Source organism: Oreochromis niloticus, linkage group LG10 (genome assembly GCF_001858045.2).
Source record: "Oreochromis niloticus isolate F11D_XX linkage group LG10, O_niloticus_UMD_NMBU, whole genome shotgun sequence".
NCBI classification, from domain to species: domain Eukaryota; kingdom Metazoa; phylum Chordata; class Actinopteri; order Cichliformes; family Cichlidae; genus Oreochromis; species Oreochromis niloticus.
In genome coordinates this window covers 3,237,995-3,258,550 of record NC_031975.2, presented here as the reverse complement: position 1 = coordinate 3,258,550, position 20,556 = coordinate 3,237,995, and the positions used below count along the sequence as shown (strand labels likewise).

Sequence of the window (20,556 nt, the reverse complement as noted above, 5' to 3'; positions counted from 1 at the left end):
TTATTTCAAACATGTAAACAATATACAGGTACTCAGATAATAGTGGAAACAAAAAATACCAGCAGCAGCCAGCCGTAGCCCTCAGTCTATGGATGGTCTGAATTTCATAATCCTACTTGTTCTCAAGTGATCACATTTACAGGATTTTCAGAAAACCTGACCTCTGGTCACGGTCACTGAGATTTTTAGTAGATGGATTTAAAAGTCTTATGTTTAAGGGCGTTTTTCCTTCTCACTGTCTCCAAGTTCTTGCTGTTGGGGGTTTCTCTCTATTTTTGCGGGTCTTTACCCCACAATATAAAGTGATTTAGACCAGCGGTCCCCAAGCCCCGGGCCCCGGACTGGTGCCGGTCCGTGAGTCATTTGGTACCGGGCTGCGAGAGTTTAGGCTTGGGTGTGAAATTTATGGTTTTCAGGGTTTTTATCGTTAACTCTGTTTCCCTGAGTCTTTTCCCGTGTTGTAGTTGTGTGTCTTATTTTGAAAGAAATATTTATGCGTTACCATAGCGACCAGAGAGCATTAAGGGGCAGAGAGGAGGATGTTACTCTCAATGTTGTTGGCGCATTTCAGGAGGACGCTGCTAATAAAGTTACACAATTACACAGTGAATTCACATTTGTTATTATATTTACAAAATACCACAGTTTTTGTCTTTGTATCATTTTGTTTTGTGGTATTTATCTGCGACACCTTAAAGGCCGGTCCGTGAAAATATTGTCTAACATTAAACTGGTCTGTGGCACAAAAATGTTTGAGGACCGCTGATTTAGAGTGACCGTTGTTGTGATTTAGGACTAGCATTTATCTTACAGCTACAGTAGATACAGGTCCAAGTGTTTATAAGTGCAGAGTGCTGTGTTGTATTGTCATGACACTGAAATGCCATCATAGGAGAAATCACAATAAAATACACAAATAAATAAGTATTTCTATCTACTTACAAACATTAGTATTGGATAAAATGTTATCTTTCGGTGATCTTTTTCTGTCAGACTTGTGCCTTTTGATACGTGACCTGAGCCGCGGCCTGATTATGGCGATCTTCGGCAGGGGTACGAGGGAATGTACTAGTAACCTAAGCCTTCAACTCTCCAGAAATATCTAATAGGCTAAGTGTGCTCCTTCTCCCTTAAGGACTCACATTCCATCTCTTGGCCCAGGTAGGAGCACCAGCGGTTCCTCATGTCCTCCACCGCCAACAGGTCTCTCTCTGCTTCATGGACCAGCAGCAGAGGGATGCAGGGCACCACCAGCTCATTCATGATGCCCAGGCCTGTGGTCACTTCAGGCTCTTCTCCCGACTCAAACATGGCGGCTGCTTGCTCATTTAGTTTCTGTGGGGCGGGGGGAGGGACACTGATGAGTCTTTTACATCAAAGCTTTTATTAGTTACTCACACATTCATCTTGGACTAATATTATAGCTTGCTGTGTGGTACAGACCACCCAAGAAGTTTGTTTTGGAGAGTAAAATTCTCTTCTTTTATTAGTCTGTTACTTAGGACTAATGAGCAGCTGTGTGTGTGTGTTTGTGTGTGTGTGTGTGTGTGTGTGTTTGTGTGTGTGTGTGTGTGTGTCTACTGCAAGTTTTTAGCTGATAAGTCAAAATACCAGCGTTCAAAATGCATAATCCAAAACCAGTGGGTGACATCACTGTGGCTACATCCAGTTTTTCTATACCATCTATCAGCAGAGGGGGTTTAAGAAAACTGAAACAAAAGGGCACATTTAATGTTTTTAAATAGATTTACAAATGCCTGAGGAATCTGTGAGGTTCACTAAATGGGATGAATGGCCTGTTTTCAGTGTCTTTTTCCTGCAGGATGATTGCATTTGTCTCTGCCCATCAGGGACCCTCACACTGACATATGCCAGCTCGCCCAATGTCAATAACCCCACAAACATTGCTGCTGTTTAGATTTCTATCTTCATTCATTTCCAAAGTAATAGCAGAACTGCACGTTTTAGTTTTATAGAAATCCCTCAGTCAGAACATGGTATATCAACCTCAGATGGAAACTAGTGAGCTAATTTCCAAGTCCATTAAACCTCGTAAATCCTCTTTTTCATGGATGCCATGATGTCAAACTTCACCGTAACACCCCAGAGAGAAGCCACATTGAACATTTCGGGAAACGGAGAAGAGTTTGGCCCTGGAAATGCCTAATGACGTCAGGCTTAAGAGGAGGATTGATGAGCAGGCTAAACTAGAACAAACCTCTTGTGGTGCACTGGTGTGCTCCCGTCCCTCTGACTTACACAGAATCTGTGCCTCATACCTGTCCCTTCACACCCTGCTCCCTCACAAATCAACTCCCCTTCAGTTGGAAAACCTCAGCAAAAGACTGAGTAAAAATTTTTTACTCTAAATTGTGTTGTTTCCTTTTCTTCTGTTAGACGAGTACTCAACAGTAATCCCAGGCATCATTAATACACAGAATATCTTTAAGTCGCTGGAACTAAAGGATCCTGACATTCTTGAACAGGTAAGCTTTTCTCTTGGTCGAGGCCTCAAACACCTTGCTGTCACAGACAAACTCCCTGAACTTGTCTCTGAAGAAACGAGCTGTCTGGAATCAGAGACTGCAGGGTGGAATTGCAAAACATCCAAATACATTAACTGTGTCAATGTTAGCAGTGTTTTCAATTAAAACAAGAGCTGAAGGTAAACAGCTGAGTGTACAGCTAGACGTCCTGGCCAGAGAACTAAGATGAGCGATCGCCCTGCACAGTCCTGAGGTTTGAGGTAAGCTGAGGACACGCTCGTGTCTCATGGTAATGTGTTTACACTCACTGGCCCTCCTGCTTCCTATTCCCACTCCAATGATTACATTACGAGCACAATGCCGGTGTAAGGTTACTGAGTGCAGCAGCAAGAGGGCTGCTAAAGACCAGTATGAGGCTGATCAGACCAAACTACCCCCAGCCCTAACCAATAATACCCGAGCATAGCCTGGAGCTTGGTGGGAGTGAAATGAAAAGGGGCTCACTTCACAACGCTGAGAGGATTTTCATCTGTCAGTATCAGATGAAAAATCTTCAGTGGAATCTTTTGTGGGCTGCGAGCAAGCCAAAGCAATATCTCAGGAAAAGCAATTTGATTATGGTGCCCTGCTCGGTGTCGGAGGGGAACGTCTAGCCGTGAGAGTTTTGCTGAGTCACTTTAGCAGAGGAAGTTTGACAGAGAGGAAAGGGAGTGACACAGAAGAGACGGAGATCACAGAGAAGTGCTGCTTGATGCAAAGGCTTCCGTTCCAAAGCAGACTTCTTTGAAATCGCTTTGTTTAAGTCACACAGGGCTCACCAGCAAACACTCTCGACGGTAATGGCCGAGCAGCTCCTCGTCGTGCCCTCTGTACAGGCCTTTTAACAAAAGCTCCTTGTTGTACTGGTAGGCGTAAATCAGATACATGAGAGCCTCCACATAACTGGAAAGAAAGATATTACATTCAGATAAAACTGTAGCAAAGACACACTGACGGCTCACAGAGTAAACCATTTCACACAAGAAATGAACTCTGTGAACCCACTGCACAACTTTAAAGCTGGGGAGCTGCACGATTGTAAGCTGCTGCCCCCTGCAGGAGAACACCAAGATGGGAAATTACATGAAAATAAAGGAAAATGCTAAATCAGTTAAATCTCTAAGGAGACGCTGGGTTTGTTTGTTTGAGGTTTTTTATACATTTGCAAAAGAGGCGTCAACATACTTTGTCTTCTGGAAGAGCTCCAAACCAGTCACCATGAGGATGGTGCTTTCACGAAAGTTCCTGTAGTCCTGATGCCATATCTGATGGAGACAAGCCAAAGTCAGATTGTCCGGCCAGTATAAATCTGCTCAAATGTACAGTTTTAGACGTACAAAAGACAGACGACACAACTTCTGACCTCATATTCATCCATGTTGACCTCCTCGGGTTTAATCAGGTCCAGTTTGGCACGTGCCACATTCATAATGCTCTTACATCTGTGAGAGGAAGAGGAACGGAGATGGTGAGTCATCGTGAGGTACTCCAGGAGATAAAACGCTCCACCCTGCCCCTAGGCCTTAACGTGGCTTAATGAATCACTCTTTAGTGCTGAGAGGACTAGTGAAGCACTCCTCCAGAGGCTCCTATTGAGGCCACATTCACACATAAATCTAATTATCTCGCTCAAAATAGAGGAGAAGGGAGAAATCAATTTTTCTCTCATGAATATGGATCGAGGCCAACAAGCATAGCTGAAAAGTTTTAAGAAATAGTAAGGGACATTACACAGCCTAATGACACCAAAATGTCAGAGTTAAAAGAGGGGGGATCTTGATATACAGCAGTGGTGATTTGAAAAGAAAAAGTCAGTATTGGACATGTGCCTTGTATGATTTGTGTTCGAACAAAAGGCAGAAGGCGTGCAGATCAGAGAGGATTAGCAGCATGAAAGTGTTGCTCTGATGAGAAACAGTCTGTGCTGAGAGTAAACCGGGAGCTCTTACAGTCTCTGCTACCCTCTGCTGGTCATTACGAAGAACTGATTTCAGGTATCCAACTCGATTCTGACACAGCCAGGGGAAAAAAACAAATACGCAACATGATAATTTTTTAATTTACAAGCTTGTGGCAGAGTGAGGACTGCACCTCTCATCGAAGGCCAGGTTCCTGTCAGCAAACTGTGTGAGCAGAGTCCTCTCCAGAATCTTCTTGGGTGCCTGGTTTTGGATGAAGTAAACGATGATGTGCTGTAGTCGGTAGTCATTCTCAACCGGCGTGTCTTCTTGGGCAAATCTCAAGAGACGTGCATACTCCAACTTGATGGCCTGAACAGAGAGACAAAGGAAGAATAAGCTACTTGTCACTGTGTGAGAGAGAAGATACTTAAGTAAATGACAGCTTGATTGAAGCAGCACACCTGAGTGCTGCAAAAGCCCTTAAAATTATTCCACTATCACAAACAGAATCCAAATCTGTGGGAAACACTGCAGTGGTCTGAGGAACAATGTTACACTGGAACAAAAGAGGAGGTAAGGTGAAGGAAGTGAGTGAGAGCAGAAAGGAGAGAGAGGTTGTACCTTAAAAAAGGCCGCCTCGGGCCCATTCTTTTCATACACGCTGCTGGATTTGCCAATGGCCATAATTACACCCTGCATGTCGGGGGTCATCATCGCCTGCCCAGGAAGCAGGAACCATGTTAAACAAGGCCCTGGTGATGAACTGAGCAAGGTCAGGCACTGTGTTATCTGCTCTAACTTTCTACAGCAAGGCGTACCATAGTCAGGACATGCCAAACATCACTCAGCAGTCCATGCACCGGTTGGTTAGACGGGCAAAAGTTGGCAGGGATGCACCAGTTTAAGAAGCAGAACTCACGGTCCTCACAAGGATAATGTGTAAAAACCAAGACAGCCTTATGAAAAATGTGTGTGACAGACAACCCAGAGTGCAGGAAGACAGGCTGGAGCAGCAGCCCTACAGAGGAAATTCAGCACTCGGTACACACTGACCAGCAAACTACCGCCAACATTTACAGAAACATTGATTCCATGATAGCTGCGTGAAAGCTATCTGTGATTATTACCTCTGCCAAGGAGAGTTTTATGTTTTTGGTAGCACTTGTGTGCGTGCGTGTCATTCTGTCTGTAAACACGACAGCTTGAGAAGATTTGAATAAATGCTGATAAAACTTTGTAGGGCTGTAGGTGGGGTCATGTTAACAATCATGTTGAAAGAAAGGAGGAATATTATTCTACATTAGTTAGAGATACTTTAGCATCACATTATATAATAAACTCAAGTTAATCAGTCCGGTTATTTATCCATCACCTATTCCGACATAATGTTGGTGTAATCAAAGTAACGTCTATCATGCTACATACAACTTCTTAAAGTATGCTTAAAAAGAACAAAATACAATACTGCCTCCTTAACAGTACATAAGATTTAGCTGCCTTGGCGGAGGTTTGCGCTCTTGTGCAAGTAGCATCATCATCATAAGAGCACATGTGCATCACAGTATGAAGCAGCAGTCTCGCCTGTTGATGTGTGTGGTTCATGAAGCACACCAGCTTTGTGCACAGGCTCCACCTGACTTTGTGCCGCGACGTCGATGGCTCAACAAAAGACTTTTCACATGAGTAATGCAGAGCGGCCAACACAGGGGCCAACCTTACTGCACTGCATTTGTGAAAAACCTTATGCTATGTGGAGCCAATACGATTGGGCAATGAACCTCTCATTCTACAGATCAAACAGGCTCAGACAAAACTTGATGGAGCCAGAGCTACCTCATCATCATACCCCCCCTCCTCTGACTCAATGACAAATGTCCCCACATTAGGAATGGCCACCTCGACTGTGCGCTGGCCAGGGGACTCATCCTCTGTGACCAGGTCAGGAGGGGGGGTTACGGGAGTGTTCATCTGGACCTCAGGCTGAGGGGAGGTGGGAGGGGGAAGAGACTGGAGAGAAAATGGGACAGATGAAACAGGAACGATGGAGGACTGATGGAAACAGAAGGAACATTATATATGAAGGGCAAAGGTGAAACAGGAAGAGGAAAAAAGTTTTAATGAAATGAACTCATTTTATAAGACTTTTCTAAACTATGCAAGTAACTCTGAATCCTTATTAAAACTCGGTGGGCAGAGTTGTGGAAAAGTGGGGCAGAAAGTTGAATAAGCATGACACAGCAGTGTTTCCCCTAGGTGGGAAATAATCTTTTTGAGTTGCTGTAATTGTTCCTCCTCTCAGTACTGGCTGTGGAAAACTTCTAAATGTCTTATTTTATGTAAAAATTCACACTACAGACTTCAGTGGGCCAAGTTGTCAAGCAGGTATCATCCATGGTGCACTTTACTTTAAGAAACTTAGTGAGCCTGTGAAAAGTGCTTAACCTACCCATGTGATGTAGGGGCAGTAGAGTCCCATTGTAAAAAAGCCATCCAACATTTATTTATTTAACTAAATGCTCCTTTATGTTCATCAGCTGGTTTTTCTTCGTATCTGTGCAGCTGGATGCTTGTATGTTTTGTACGGGGGAGGTTACAGTCTATTTCTTTTTAAACCAACTGCCTGAGTAAACCAGGAGAACTAAACAGAACGGCACTGGCTCTTTGAATTCATCAAAATAAGGAACATATCTAACACAGAGGTATTCACGTGACCCACCGTTAATATAAAAGTACTGATTAAAGCAGTGTTTAAGTAACAGCTCTCGACTGAAATAGCTTTTTGTTGAATACATTTATGAATGTGACGTGTTTAGAATGACAAAGCACATGCATGACTTGTTGTGAGTCTTCTGTAATGTGTGTCTTTGCATGTTTTACATACAGCATTTAGTAACGCTTCAGGGCTCTTCTCCTCCTGTTCAGCAGCAGCCCTGGAGATGGCCCTCTCTGTATCCTCCTGCAGGTGCTTGGAGTCATTCGTGGGTGATGGCTGCTCCATGTACTCAGGATCCTGCTGGGGCACTACAGAAGGAGCACACCACCATCATACAGAAGCAGCAACGCCCAAAGTCTAAATGACAAAATCTGCAGTTCTTTTAATGGCCACTTCAGGCTGGCTCCGAAGTACATCAGTCTCCAATTATCAGCATTAAAAACACACTGACAGCCAATTTATTCTTTCATACTAATTGTAATTCACAAATTCTGGGCCGTTCACTCAACCTAGTGGTTAGAGCAGGGCAATCCATTCTTGTGTGAAAGGACTTTAAAGGAATGACAACTCTGCATCATTTTCTTATGTATATGACTCCATGCTCTTATTTTGGCGGGGTACCCGGAACATGATTAAAAAGTGCTTTTACCTGTTTGACTGAATAACAACAAATAACTATGCGTCACTGTCTAAGGGTGTATCCACCATAATTCAGTACAACAGAAATACATTTATAGTTTTTTGTAATATCCCTATTCTCTTATGCTATAAATATTGTATAATTTCACACAAGGCTGCAAGCGTACATTGCCAGCTCATTTCCAGACTGTTTTACAACTCTTCAGGGAACAAAGGATTTTATATATACTGCTGTTTCTTAATAAAGCATTCTACTCTGTATTGTGAGTGTCATGGCCCTGACCTGCATTGTCTGGAGGGCTGGACTCAATACTCATGGGCTGAGGGGAAGAGGAGGAAGTGGAAGTGCTGGATGCCGCGGAAGCAGCGGCGGCCGCTGCTGTGGCCAGTGCCAGCTTCTCCTGTTGGGCCTTGCGAGCCTGCATGATGTCCCACTCTTCAATCTCCTTATCGAACTGTTCATTGTCCTCCTTCACATACTGCTTCAGGTCAGGCGGCAGTTTGTCCATGCCGCTGAGGATCTGCCCCGTTTCTTTGTCAAACTCCTCTACAATGGAGAGTTAGGAAAAAGAAATAGGGACGTTTCCTGAATGTCTGTTTAGGAATAAGTTCAGTTCAGAAGTATCAGGTGTAACCTGGCCAAATCGGTATTTTGTGACATAAAAGAATAAAAGAATGTGTATTGTTTTATCAGCAAAGAGAAACACATTTAGGTATTGATACAGACAGAGGCCGATGACACACAGTAATGTGATATAGAGCTCAAAATCTAGATCACACTGTCAAAAGACAGTCCAGCCAACATCCTGATATGAGTCACTTTTCTAATATGACGACCAAAAGAGAGATGCAAGCACTGGAGAAGAGTTCATTCTTACCTTCTGTGAGAAATGGCTTCTTGTCATTGATGTACATGAGACAGTAGGCACTAGCATTGCGGTAGCCTCCAAAAAGAGTCCCTGACAAGCTCCTCCCAGGACGACTTTGTCACTGAAATATCATTGTACTTCATCCAGCAACGCTGATGTGGGTCATAGATGTAAGCCCCAGTAGTGGCCTGCATTGGCCTGGCCTTCATGGACCAACACTGCGTGAAGCCGATATGGAACCTGCAGAAACACAAACAAGGAAATGTGAGGGTTGGGTTTATTTTTACAAGGCAAGGTGAAAAGACTGGGTTGCTCACCTGCATCATAGATTTGTCCGAGTACATCAGCTCAATGGTTCTGTGAATTCTGGTAATACTGCCCTGCAGATCTGGAAGTAGAGGATCATATACGACCTATTAGCATGTGCCAAAATAATGTTTACTTTTGCTGTCTAGCATAGTGGTAGACAGATCAGTCACGCTGAAATACATTCATGCTTTCACAACTGAGTGCAAATGACTGGATATAGAAGGAGGATAGACCTACCACGAGTGTCATTTTCCACTTCACTCCTCCAACGGTGCAAGCAGCCCTCAAGCACTCTTAACTCTTCTTCGGTGATGTGGCGTGGGGCAGGGTGCATGGGGAGGTCGGGGGGTAGACGGGACTGCGTGAAGGGCTTATGAATGGGTACTCTCTGCTGCTGGGCTGCAGAGGGAGCAGTGGCGGGACCTGACGCAAGGCCCGAGCTCTCCAGAGGAGGTAAGGAGTCTTGCTCAGCTGTGCTGCAGGGTTAGAAATGTAAACTTTATGACATCTCAAAAAAAAAAAAAATTCACACTGCAGATATTTTATAGTTTGAAATGACAGCTACTGCAATAAAAAAACAGAACCATAAGAATCAAATCAAAAACTCTAAATGGAAAGTTTATTCCATGTCCCTACAGCCACATTTGTCAACAGGAGTGCCAGGCCCTCTGCCTCTAACCATCTGGGCTCTCTCTTACACTGCCATTTTGCTCGACGTGTTGCCTGTGTCACACGTCGATTTTGACGTCACATCATGTGTCATGTGACACAGCCTTCTCTTGTATGTCCCATGTTCCATATATTTTAAAAAACTGTGGAAGGACTGGACAAGTTTGTTCTGGTAAAATTCTTGCATGAGCAAGCAAGTGTGATAATATTAAGCTTTAATCACGTTTTTTTGACCCATCTAATCTTCAACTGGTTCATCTTCATCTTCTTTGTACAACTCCAACACACACTTCAGGCCATTTTTGTTTTGTAAAACACACCTTGGTGGTGGCAGTTGTTGTCCTGTTGTTCCACCAGGGGGTGCTGATGTGTCAATGTCTTCCACTGGGGAGGTACACACTGGTTTGCTGGACGCAAACTCCATGGCGTACTGGAGGACATCTGCCAGAGGAAACCTCTTGGGGCCTGAGCCGTAACTCAGATACCTGAGAGAAAAAACAGAGACGTAGCAGAGATGGAGGGAGGATGACAGAGCAACAAAGTGGAAAGGGCAGAAGATGAAAGGGTGCAGTTTGAGTGAAAAATGACTGTGGCTGTCTGGCGAGTTCTGCTGACCTTGGCTGAATAATGGGGTATCAGTGGACAAGCCATACCTCTCCAGTCGCTGTTGGAGGAGTGTCAGATGCTCTTTCAGCCGTCTGATCTCCTCCCTCTTGATCCTGGTTATTTCCCTGTTCCTGTCCATGTACCTGACAACGCAGATGTATCACATCAGGAGCTTCAGGATTGCATATATATACACTAGAGGCTAACGGAGGTGGTAAAAAAGAAAGCCTGATTACGTTACCTATCCATGTAGAGCATAGAGGGGAACTCGAGCTTGTTGTGAATCTTCTCAGGACGTCCGAGTGCTTGGTTGAACTCAAATCTTGACAGTTCAAAGGTCAAAACAGGAGGGAGTTCTGTGAACCAGTGCTGTAAGAAAATTGGATGTTGACGAATTTTGGTAAGGGCGTTATTCAAAAACGATCTATTACAGACCCTCAGATACTCAGCAGCATTTGATAAACTGGAAGTTTAATGATCACATATCACGTTCTCATTTTTAAAATGAGACACTGGATCTGTATCAGAATGTGAAACGTCCTGGAAAACAAACTGATCTATACTTACTTTGTGTTTCAAATACTTGAATTTATCTGTCCCCACAATAGAAATGGGGGACAACGTCATGCAGGATAAAAAGGTTACCCTGCTGTACTGTGATGTAAAGTAAAGCACTGTGTTGGAGGAAAATGTGCTGGAGCTCTCAATAGAAATGAATGTGTGCTGGGATCTTTTTTCCCCATGCTGAGCCATTAAAACCAATCTAAAGGGTTGTTAAATATATTTGAATGAGTTTGATACAAATCCTTGGCTTTGCCTCGGTCTTTGAGGTTTTCTTTTGTCTAAGTTCATTATTTCCCTTCCCCGTGCCTTAAAGCCAGCTTTTGTCTGATTGGCTACTTCTACAAATAAAACAGCTTGTTGTGGCTTTAGATGACCAAGTTAGTTGGCTCAGTTACCAGCTAACACATTTTGTGACTTTGCACTTCTCACCTGTCCTAAGTTAGTCCTAAGTAAGTACTCTGGGAAACCCTGCTACTGTGTATGATGTGAATGGCATTGTCTCCTTTCATTTCCAATGCTGGTGGCTGGTGTTTTTTCCAGAGGGCTGGGTGCCATACTCATCTGCAAACCTGCTGGCCTGATAATTAGCTGCTCCCAGCAGCTCTGGGACAGCGCAGTCAAGGCTACAGCTAAGCTGAGGTCAAACCCAAAATAGTACAGGTGTCACATAAGGGCAAAGAGGTTAGCCCTTTGGAGAGGATCCAGCACATAATCTCTCACTTTTAACCTGATTGCCTTCTCTGTGCCACTGAGAGGTGAAGATGGCAAATAGAATTGTGGAACATATATATAAATATTGATGCAAACATGTAAAGCAAATGTTCCATATGCAGGTGTTTCTATTTAATGTGGTTTCCAAGATGGAAAGATCAGACAGATATTAGAGATTTTTTGTGATGTATAAAAACCTTTATGATGGAAAAGCAATCTAAATCTAAAGTTCTTCTGCAGGAGCTTAACAGTTGTCAGCGAGCTCTGGCACTTACTTCTTGTCCAGACCTGGCAGAATTCTCTGCTGAGTGCAGGGACTCGATCTCACCCTCGATCATTGCTGCCTCAAGACACTCGTGTAGGTCCTTGAACCCATTGACCTGCAAGGGGTACTGTCCAAACATCTCTGTGTTTTCAAATTTTTTACCTGTGGGATTGCACACAAACAACAGACATGAACAGATGAGCGCACTTGAACGAGCGCCTGAGAAAAACCAGAGTGCACACTAAGTGCCTACTGTGTGGCCTATGCCCCCAAAATGCAACAGTAGAGGTATGAACATCACTTTGCAATATCACTTACATGTTGCATGAATCAAATTCCAATAATTACATCACTTCAGGGATTAACTGTGTTATTCTGTAATTACAAAAAGCAACAGTTCATATTTTTTATATTAAATACTGGCCCCGTACTGGGAACAGCAGGAAGCATGTAAATCTTTTATTTTCTTAAGGCTTTGTATTTCCACCTTTGTTCTGGACCACAGACTGAATCCTCTTCAGTAAGCACAATGTCAGTGCTGCACAAATTTCTGAAGGGACACTCGCCCATTGTTCAGACTAGTTTTGTTTTTTAAATCTGCTCTCTGACTCACTTTTTTTGTCTTTTTGTCGCCATCTCCTTCTCTTTAAAATACCATAAAGGGATTGTATTAGAGTTCACTGGGGTGTTTATTAACTAGTAGCTCTGAATAGTGTGGCTGGTTTTGCATGCAGTGTTAGGAAAACATGTTTTGAGAATGTAGTGCAGCTCCTGAACCACATCTTTCAGTTAAGGAATTTTGGGAAAATAGCTTCAAACTGGAAAGGGGAAAAAAATAACATAAACCTCAGAGGGGAAAAAAAGTTATACTAAAATGTAAAACAGCTAGACCACAAACTGTACATAAAAGATGGATACTGTATTACCATAGAAGTAACCTCAATCAAAGAGCCACATCTCATTCCAAAGCATGGGCCATAATTTAATGATATTCTCAATTAAGGGAGATCTGTCATTTAAATTATAATACATAAATGTTTTAGCTATTGCATTAAAGAAATATCCAATAAGTCATCGGGAGGTAAACTTAAGTCAGGTTGGTCACTTGCTTTAATGGTCTTCTGGTGCCAGATCTCATTTTATTAGGGAAGTGTCCATGATGCCAAGTATATTATATTATCTCCCAACATTCTGCATACATGCTTATGTTAAAGGTGTTGGAAATTTTAAAAGAAAGACAAAGGTGCATGGTGCCTTTTATACTCCTTTACATCTGAGGTGATTTTTTACTTGTTCAGCACCTACATCCTCACAGTGACTAGGGTGAGGAAGTGACTTAAAAAAAAAAAGGAGCAGGAGAGGAGTTGCTAGGGGACATGCAGATGAGGTATTAAGGTCGTTTTGTGAGCAGCAGAGTCCATGGGCCCAGCTTTTGGTGGCTCTGGGCCAGTACTGTCATGCGTAATAAGCACAATGTCAATCAGCCGTCGAGGTCTTCCACAATCAATGCAAACACTCTCCTCTTTTGCATGGATCACATCTCATTAAGACAAGGTCACCTTTCATTACTAGGGGCAAGGACTTGCTTTGCTTTGTGGCTGCTGCAATCAGACTATGCTAACACTGTATTTCTCTGTGATACGACCAAGTATGCCTCTTCTTTTTCTCTTTATTGGTTTCAATTAAACACCCCATCTCACCTTCATGGACACCCACAGCAAGGAAACGACCATAGAAAAGCTCCACCATTGGGTTCTTTGGCTTCTCACCCTCCCTGGAGAAAAATCAGGATAATGTTACAGGCCTCACTTCTTCATATTTCATGTAAACAAGGAAAATTTTTATTGTGCCCTTTAAAATGTGTCACATTCTAATGTCGGGATCAGATTAAACAATAATCAGTCTGATTATGACACAGCCCACATGAAGAAAGCCGCTGATTTGGTTTGGGAACAAAAATGGCTGCTTTGTGCACCAAATTACTGTTTACCTCAGCTTGTTTGGCACAATGGTTCCGTTATTTCCCTCACCAGAGTTCAGTGTTTTTGTTCATTCCCTACCATTCAGCTCTCTAAACCTGACTCTAATAGTCTAATCTGACACAGTGACTGTCATATCACTTGAAAATACTGTGCAGTCACCAAGTCAGACCTGCCTGACTATGGGACCGCTGTTTCCACAGCAACCTGTGAATCCAGGTACAGCTGCGCTTACCTGTCTTCTTCTGCCTTCATCTGGAAGGCATCCTCCAACCAGTCCAGCAGCTTGTGGGTGAACTCACTAACATCCTGCTGTTGAGCGAAGCACAGATAAGAGTAAACAAATAAGAGTACTGACAACCAATATTATGGAGGTCATTCAAATCAATGTCATCCGCTGACGTGCACTTTGGATATAACAGCAGATGTCTTAGTGGACAATCTCGCAACCTGGTGAACTTCAATGGTAAGCCGTATGCCTCGAGGGCACTCTTTGGTAGACATCAATGTCATCTAGTAATTCAGGTTAATGTCTATCCAGCCTGAGTAATACAAAGGAGAGACATGACTGATGAGCACACGGGCCACAGGGCTGACCTCAGTTAACCTCTGGCCTAGCAAGAATGTCTATGTAAGAAGAACAAATGCACAGTTTCGTACATTTTATGCATGTCTATCACATTTAGTGGATGAACACACAAAACAGATAATTAATGGCCAACATAACTTTTGTGGCAGACTTCAGAGGGGACGATGAAGGTTAATAGTCACTAAATAAAGGAGGTTAACCGTTTGGGGTTTTCTTTCCCAGTATTCCCCACTGATGCCATTAATGCTATAATACTAGTGCTGTCAGCGTTAATCTCATTAAAATGACCTTAACGCCATAACCCCAATTAATGCAGCAAATCTCCATTAGTGAGTTATCGTGGATCGCCCTGTGCGTGGGGCTGCACGGCGTCAATGCGTTAACGCGATCCGCTTCAGGGTACAAACTGATAACTGGACATTTCCTTTCAGAATTTTCTGGTAAAGAGCAGAATTCATGGTTCTGTCAATTACAGCAAGTCGTCCAGGTCCTGAACATCCTGGTCCAGGTAAAGCAGCCCCACAGCGTCACACTACTACAACCATGTTTTCCGCTGGTAAGATGTTTTGGGTTTTTTTCAGATGAAATACTATATTAATTTTCTGCCAGGTGTAACAGAGCTCAGACCTTTCAAAAAGTGCAACTTTCATCTCGTCAGTCTACAGAATTTAATTTTGGTAGGTGGGTCACTCCTGAGAAGGTTCACCACTGTTCTACATTTTCTCCATTTGTGGATAACGGCTCTGGCAGTGGTTCACTAGAGCCCCAAAGCCTTAAACTCAGCTGTCCAAAAATGTGGTTAATTACAGTTCATTCATGATTTAACAAAGGCGGCAATTACCTTTTCACTTGCCAGGTAGCCTTAGATAGCTTTTTCCCCTAATACATGAAATCATTATTTAAAACCTTTTGCATTTACTCGGGTTATCTTAATCTTTAATGCTCTGAAACGTGTAAATTTGACAGTTTTGCAAGAAACCAGGCAAACAGTTTTTCACAGCACCGTAAAATCGAAAAATGCTTTTAGTCGCTTTGATTCGATGTGTTTGAGAGGCTAACACAGGACTAAGAACATAATCTCTGACCTCCTTGGAAAAAAGGTCTTTTCATTGGAGTGCTATTCTGCAAAGCAGGTTGTAACAGAAAGAGGCTTACCTGCTGTGACTCACTCGACTTAAAGGCATCTTTGAGGATTTCCACAGCTCGTGATGGATCTACATATTTCCTCTTGGAGCCCACCATGAGAGAGAAAAGGTTCCTCAGCTCCTGCATGAAGGGCAGGTTCCTGTGCTCCTGGACAAAGAACACAATCCATGTCAACAATGAAGTGGATCAAACTTGCTGAAGACAAGCAATCTAGGTAACAAACAAACGGCATCTTCTCATTTATTATTAAAAAATGAAGGCAAAGCTAAAGTATCAAAAACTATGTTTCCATTAATAGCCAAAAACGAATGCTAGGTTTCATTTTAAATGAATGGAGAGACTGAACTGGCCCTGATATCCATCTTTTTGTTCCTTTTGAAGCGTTCTTTATTCCTGTCAGGTGCCTGACAAATAATATGGCTTGCTATGATGTATGAGCAGTCCAAGCAGTCTGAGCTGCAGTTTGAATAAAACTGTAATATTTTAGTAATCTGTCAATTACCTCTAATTAGCTGCTATGCCACTAGCTAGTTAGTGTTCCACCCTCTGGCTGACATGTGGTCACCATGAAAACAACACAGCAGTGGCCAAAACAAAAACTCTGAGGTTTCAAATATTGAGAAGGTTTCATGGGGGCCTTCTTTTACCATCCTTTCAAATTTTACATTTTAATATTACTCAACGTAGGTTTGTGTTCTTGCATAATATTTTAAATATATATTTTTGTGACTTTATAATAGCTTTAACTGTATTTTCATAAAATGTCAAAACAAAGAAAAAATACATCTTTTAAGTATCTTTAAGTAAGGAAATTATACATTTTGACTTTGAGTTCCTTATCTTTAACATCAGCAATGACAGCACAATGACATAATGCCAACAAGATACAGGGTTTGAAAGCAGATTAAAAAAAGCTCACTTGTTTTTCTGTTCAGGGATGTTTATGTAAAGATTAGATTCCAGCCTGTAGCAATGTAGCGCTAAACCAAAAAGGTCAGTGATTAAAACAGAGGGAAGTGAGATGAAGGGATGACCACCCCAAACTATGCTTCTAGAGCAGAGGCTTAGACCAGATTAGCAACAGGCGACTAAACCTACGGTGAGGGCTCTGCAAGGAAAAGGTGTGAAGACATCCTGGGAACTACACTGCTAGTACATTGGTGTACGGTGTGTGTGACAAGACAAATTTGAAATTTGGATCAATCATAACACATCGGCTCTGCATGCTGAGCTCTATCCTGGCAGATAAATACCAAGACTTCAAACATTTCACACCAGTAGGCACTTCTTACAGCTTGCTAGCAGTCAGTTAAGTTAACTATCGGGGGCAAAATGATAAGCTGGAGTGACCTTAGGGCACGATCACCAGCTGTTGAATGATGGCAAATGTTTCTAAGAAGGTCAAACCCTCAGAGCTAAAGCACTGCTAGCTGTGACAGGCTGTAGAGGCACTGCTATTATATAAATGGGATATGAAGCAGGGCAGTCAACTGAACTTGAAAGCCTCGGACGACATCATGCGCAGACTTAATAATCGGTGCTTCACTTTACCCTGTCGGATCTGTGAGAAGAGGTAGGGCTCTCACCTTCTGATTACGAGGCAGGTCGTGGACTCTGGCTGGCGGCGAGTAATTGAGCACCAGCCTCTGGAACTCGAGCAAGTTGAACAGAGACTTGAGGTTGAAGAAGGATGAAGAAAGATGAGTGAAATCTTACATACAGGAAGATATGTATTTATTATTATTATTACTAAGAAAAATGTGCAACAACTGTGTGATGGTGTCATATCAACATGCACAAAAATCTCTGAGGACTGTTTCCAGCATATAGTTGAATTTATACCACAAAGAATTAAAGAAGCTATGAAGCCAAACGGGTTTCTAACTCAATATTAACAAGGTACACCTAATAAAGTGGCCAGTCAGTGTACACTTTTATGATATACTGATTTATCCATGAATGTCTTTTGCATTTGCCAGATGTAATAGTTATACAACCAGAATTTGAATAAATCCAGTAAACATTTAAGTACATTAAATGATTAGTGTTAATGAGGCACAGCCTGTAAGTACTTAAATATGTAAAACAAACATTTACCATAGAAGGGAATGGGATATACTCATACCCTTTTATTCCTTTTTTCATACATGTTGTTATTATACAGACAAGAACACTGTCTATCAGAGATATCATATTTCATCTATAATTATTTTCCCCTTTCAACCTCATCCTCTTCTACCTCTGACACCATTTCCCTCCACTGCTGGAATCACCTTTCAGCTCACCATTAAATTATATTGGTGAGCTGAACTATATTGGCAACAAGACAGAGAAAATGACTTTGGTTAAAATTATGGATCACACGTATGTTGCTTTATCTCGTGAGATTTAGAAATTTCACCTGCAAATTCTGCTTAACTAGGTGAAAATGATTTAACCTTTCCCCAGAATGGTGATTCCCTCCAAAGGAAATCACGTTTGGTTCCCATAATAGGATTTAATGTTTTATTAATTCAGAAAACCTGTAAATAAACTGAAAACTGATCTGTATTTGCCTGACATGGCTTCAAATCTTTGTTATTACACAGAAGCTTTAGCAGAGAGCCGACTCCTTGGGTCACGTTGGGTTTATTTTTTACAACTTCCTAAATAAAACAAATGCTTTCATTGAAAGCTTAAGTTGTTTACATTACATTCCAACTCCCCTTCCAGCTATCATGGCCCACCCCATTAAATACTGTGATAAAAGACACTAAAGAGGAAATGATCATTACATCAGACTCAGGTCCGACTTGTTACAAATTTGATGTATTGCAGAGTTTGCAGCAAATTTATTGATGTTTTGTAAATGCCATTTTTTAAAATTAAAACCATTTTAAATATGTTTCTTTTTAAAAAAGTCCACTGAAGATCTTTGAACATCAAACATTATCATAATGTGAATTTAGAAAAGAGAAACTTGTTTACTCCTGTTCTTCTAACTGCACTGGTGTCAGGTTTAAGGAGCGCCTTCTACTCCATGGTAGGGGTAATATTAAACACTGGTGCCAAGCACCATGTGATAGTGTATCCAATGTTGATCTACCATATTTCACCTTAGGTCACATTTTACCACTCAGTTCCTCAGCATACAAGAAGCTGGGTCTTGTTGACATTTTCTTGCACCCAGCATTAAGGATTTAGACTCTTTAACTCTCTATTCACTCCTACTTAAGCTGACTGCTGCAGATTAAAGCAGTGATATTTGCTTGATAAGCAGGGATGCATTAAGGAATGTCAAGGCCAAGAACTCAAATGCCTTCATAAATCTCCTTTAGCAAAAACAATTTAAAAAAGTTAATAAATAGCAGTAAAAGAAACAGCAAATAGTCCAGCTGACAAACAAAAATTTGAAACAATCCTGTTCACTTGCTTTTGTGCCCTCAGGAAGTACATGTGTCCACTTGTGCGTGCCTACCTGAATGACTGCGCTGAACCAGCAGGTATTGCCGACATTTTTCAGACCCACGGGGCAGTTGTCTATCCTCTTCCTGTCGTGTGGGTTGGGTGAGTCGCTCCATACCTCTGTGTGAGTGCGCTTCAGACTCGCTTTGTTTTCTGCTATACTAGCCTCCAAAACCCTGGAAAAGCAGGAAGGAAATAAAAACAAGATAGAGGAAATGAACTTGTGTGAGGGTCACTACATCACCTGCTGCTGGTTATTTACTCTGCTCTATTTACCAAAAGGTCAAATTTCTTTCACTCTACTCATCTGCTAAAAAACCCACACACTAGTGTACAGTTCAAAAGAACAGGAACGTGAACACAGTCGGACAAAAAGGCTCATCTTGATGGCCACTGTGTTGTTGGACTGGGGTTTAAAATGCATAATAACTTCCACATACTCATTACATAGTAGTGGACCATTCTGGATGGTGACCAAAAATATATAAATAAATAAAATTAGATTATTCAGAGTGGTCAAATAGTCACTGCAGTATTACTGCTGAGAAACAGACTGTTGTGTAACGCATTAATTTTCTCTTTGATATAAATTATTTACCATTAGAACGATAACATATGCTGCAAAGACACAGCAACTATTTGACCTGACCTAGTTCTATTTATTACAACAGGGATCATGTGTTTCACAATACAAGAGTAAGTATAGTACTTTCATCACACCCGGGGTAAAGATGGAGACCGTGTGGGTGAAGTAAAGTGTGGATTTCTTAAAATACTGTCAAAGTTGTTGTCAGTCACTGATACCTGCTGATGGCCTGCTCTTCATCAGTGATGCCCGTCTCCCTGAATGCCCGGTTGGACTCCTCCAAGCTGAGGGCAATGGCCCTCTGTAAGTCATCTTTATCATCTCCAGTCAGGTCAATCACGTCTGCATCAACAAAGCACACACGGGCAGCAATTTGGTTTGGATCACCACTAACATGCAACCATCATTTACACTGGGGATACTTAGTGTTCTGGACTAAAACTTTGTGATGGTCAAGTGCGGTGTGTTGAATAAAACAATAATGATTTGAAACATGGCAAACATGACATTTTAATACAGATATCCAAGTTTCTCATACATTTAAATTCTAACTGTGACAGGATCCGGATACATGTGCACGCATAACAGGAGGCAAATGTATGCTCTCATATTAGTTAATGTTAACAACATTTATAAAATGCTCGGGTTTGCCAACTGAATCAGCCAGCTACCCATCCAGTGACAACCCTTGACCTGCAGACATAGCCCAACCACACTGGTACCTGGTGCATGGTCTGGTTATAGAGAATCTCCTGGGCTATTCAAGACTACTGTAGCAAGTACAGTCCAAAAATATGGACTTGCAGACAGTCCAGCCATGCTATGAGAGACTGGAAAAAAACCAAGCTGAATGATATGAAGGACTCCAACAGCAGTAACTTGTTCAGCAAATCATGTGATGAAACAACCCAAGATGTGAAAGGGATGCTTGTTAGCAGTGACTGACTTTTGAAAATAAGAACAGGATTGTTTAAACATCAAAATACTAAAATTCCCCAAAGTTGCCAAATATACTTGATTAGCTTAGTCAGCTCTTAATTT

At 42.0% G+C, this 20,556-nt stretch overlaps 1 protein-coding gene across 1 annotated transcript in view; it reads right to left on the bottom strand.

Annotated features, from left to right (window-relative positions):
- usp25 (ubiquitin specific peptidase 25) overlaps window positions 1-20,556 on the bottom strand; it is a 33,461-nt gene that overhangs the window by 1,337 nt on the left and 11,568 nt on the right. The window contains 24 exon segments of the mRNA XM_005454589.3: window positions 1,143-1,335; window positions 3,305-3,428; window positions 3,711-3,790; window positions 3,889-3,967; window positions 4,617-4,795; window positions 5,048-5,143; window positions 6,260-6,433; window positions 7,308-7,447; window positions 8,062-8,325; window positions 8,657-8,729; window positions 8,731-8,823; window positions 8,825-8,887; window positions 8,965-9,035; window positions 9,194-9,432; window positions 9,946-10,110; window positions 10,279-10,374; window positions 10,473-10,600; window positions 11,782-11,933; window positions 13,472-13,545; window positions 13,986-14,062; window positions 15,495-15,632; window positions 17,072-17,158; window positions 18,943-19,105; window positions 19,734-19,857. Of these exon segments, the coding sequence (XP_005454646.1) occupies window positions 1,143-1,335; window positions 3,305-3,428; window positions 3,711-3,790; window positions 3,889-3,967; window positions 4,617-4,795; window positions 5,048-5,143; window positions 6,260-6,433; window positions 7,308-7,447; window positions 8,062-8,325; window positions 8,657-8,729; window positions 8,731-8,823; window positions 8,825-8,887; window positions 8,965-9,035; window positions 9,194-9,432; window positions 9,946-10,110; window positions 10,279-10,374; window positions 10,473-10,600; window positions 11,782-11,933; window positions 13,472-13,545; window positions 13,986-14,062; window positions 15,495-15,632; window positions 17,072-17,158; window positions 18,943-19,105; window positions 19,734-19,857 (3,072 nt within the window).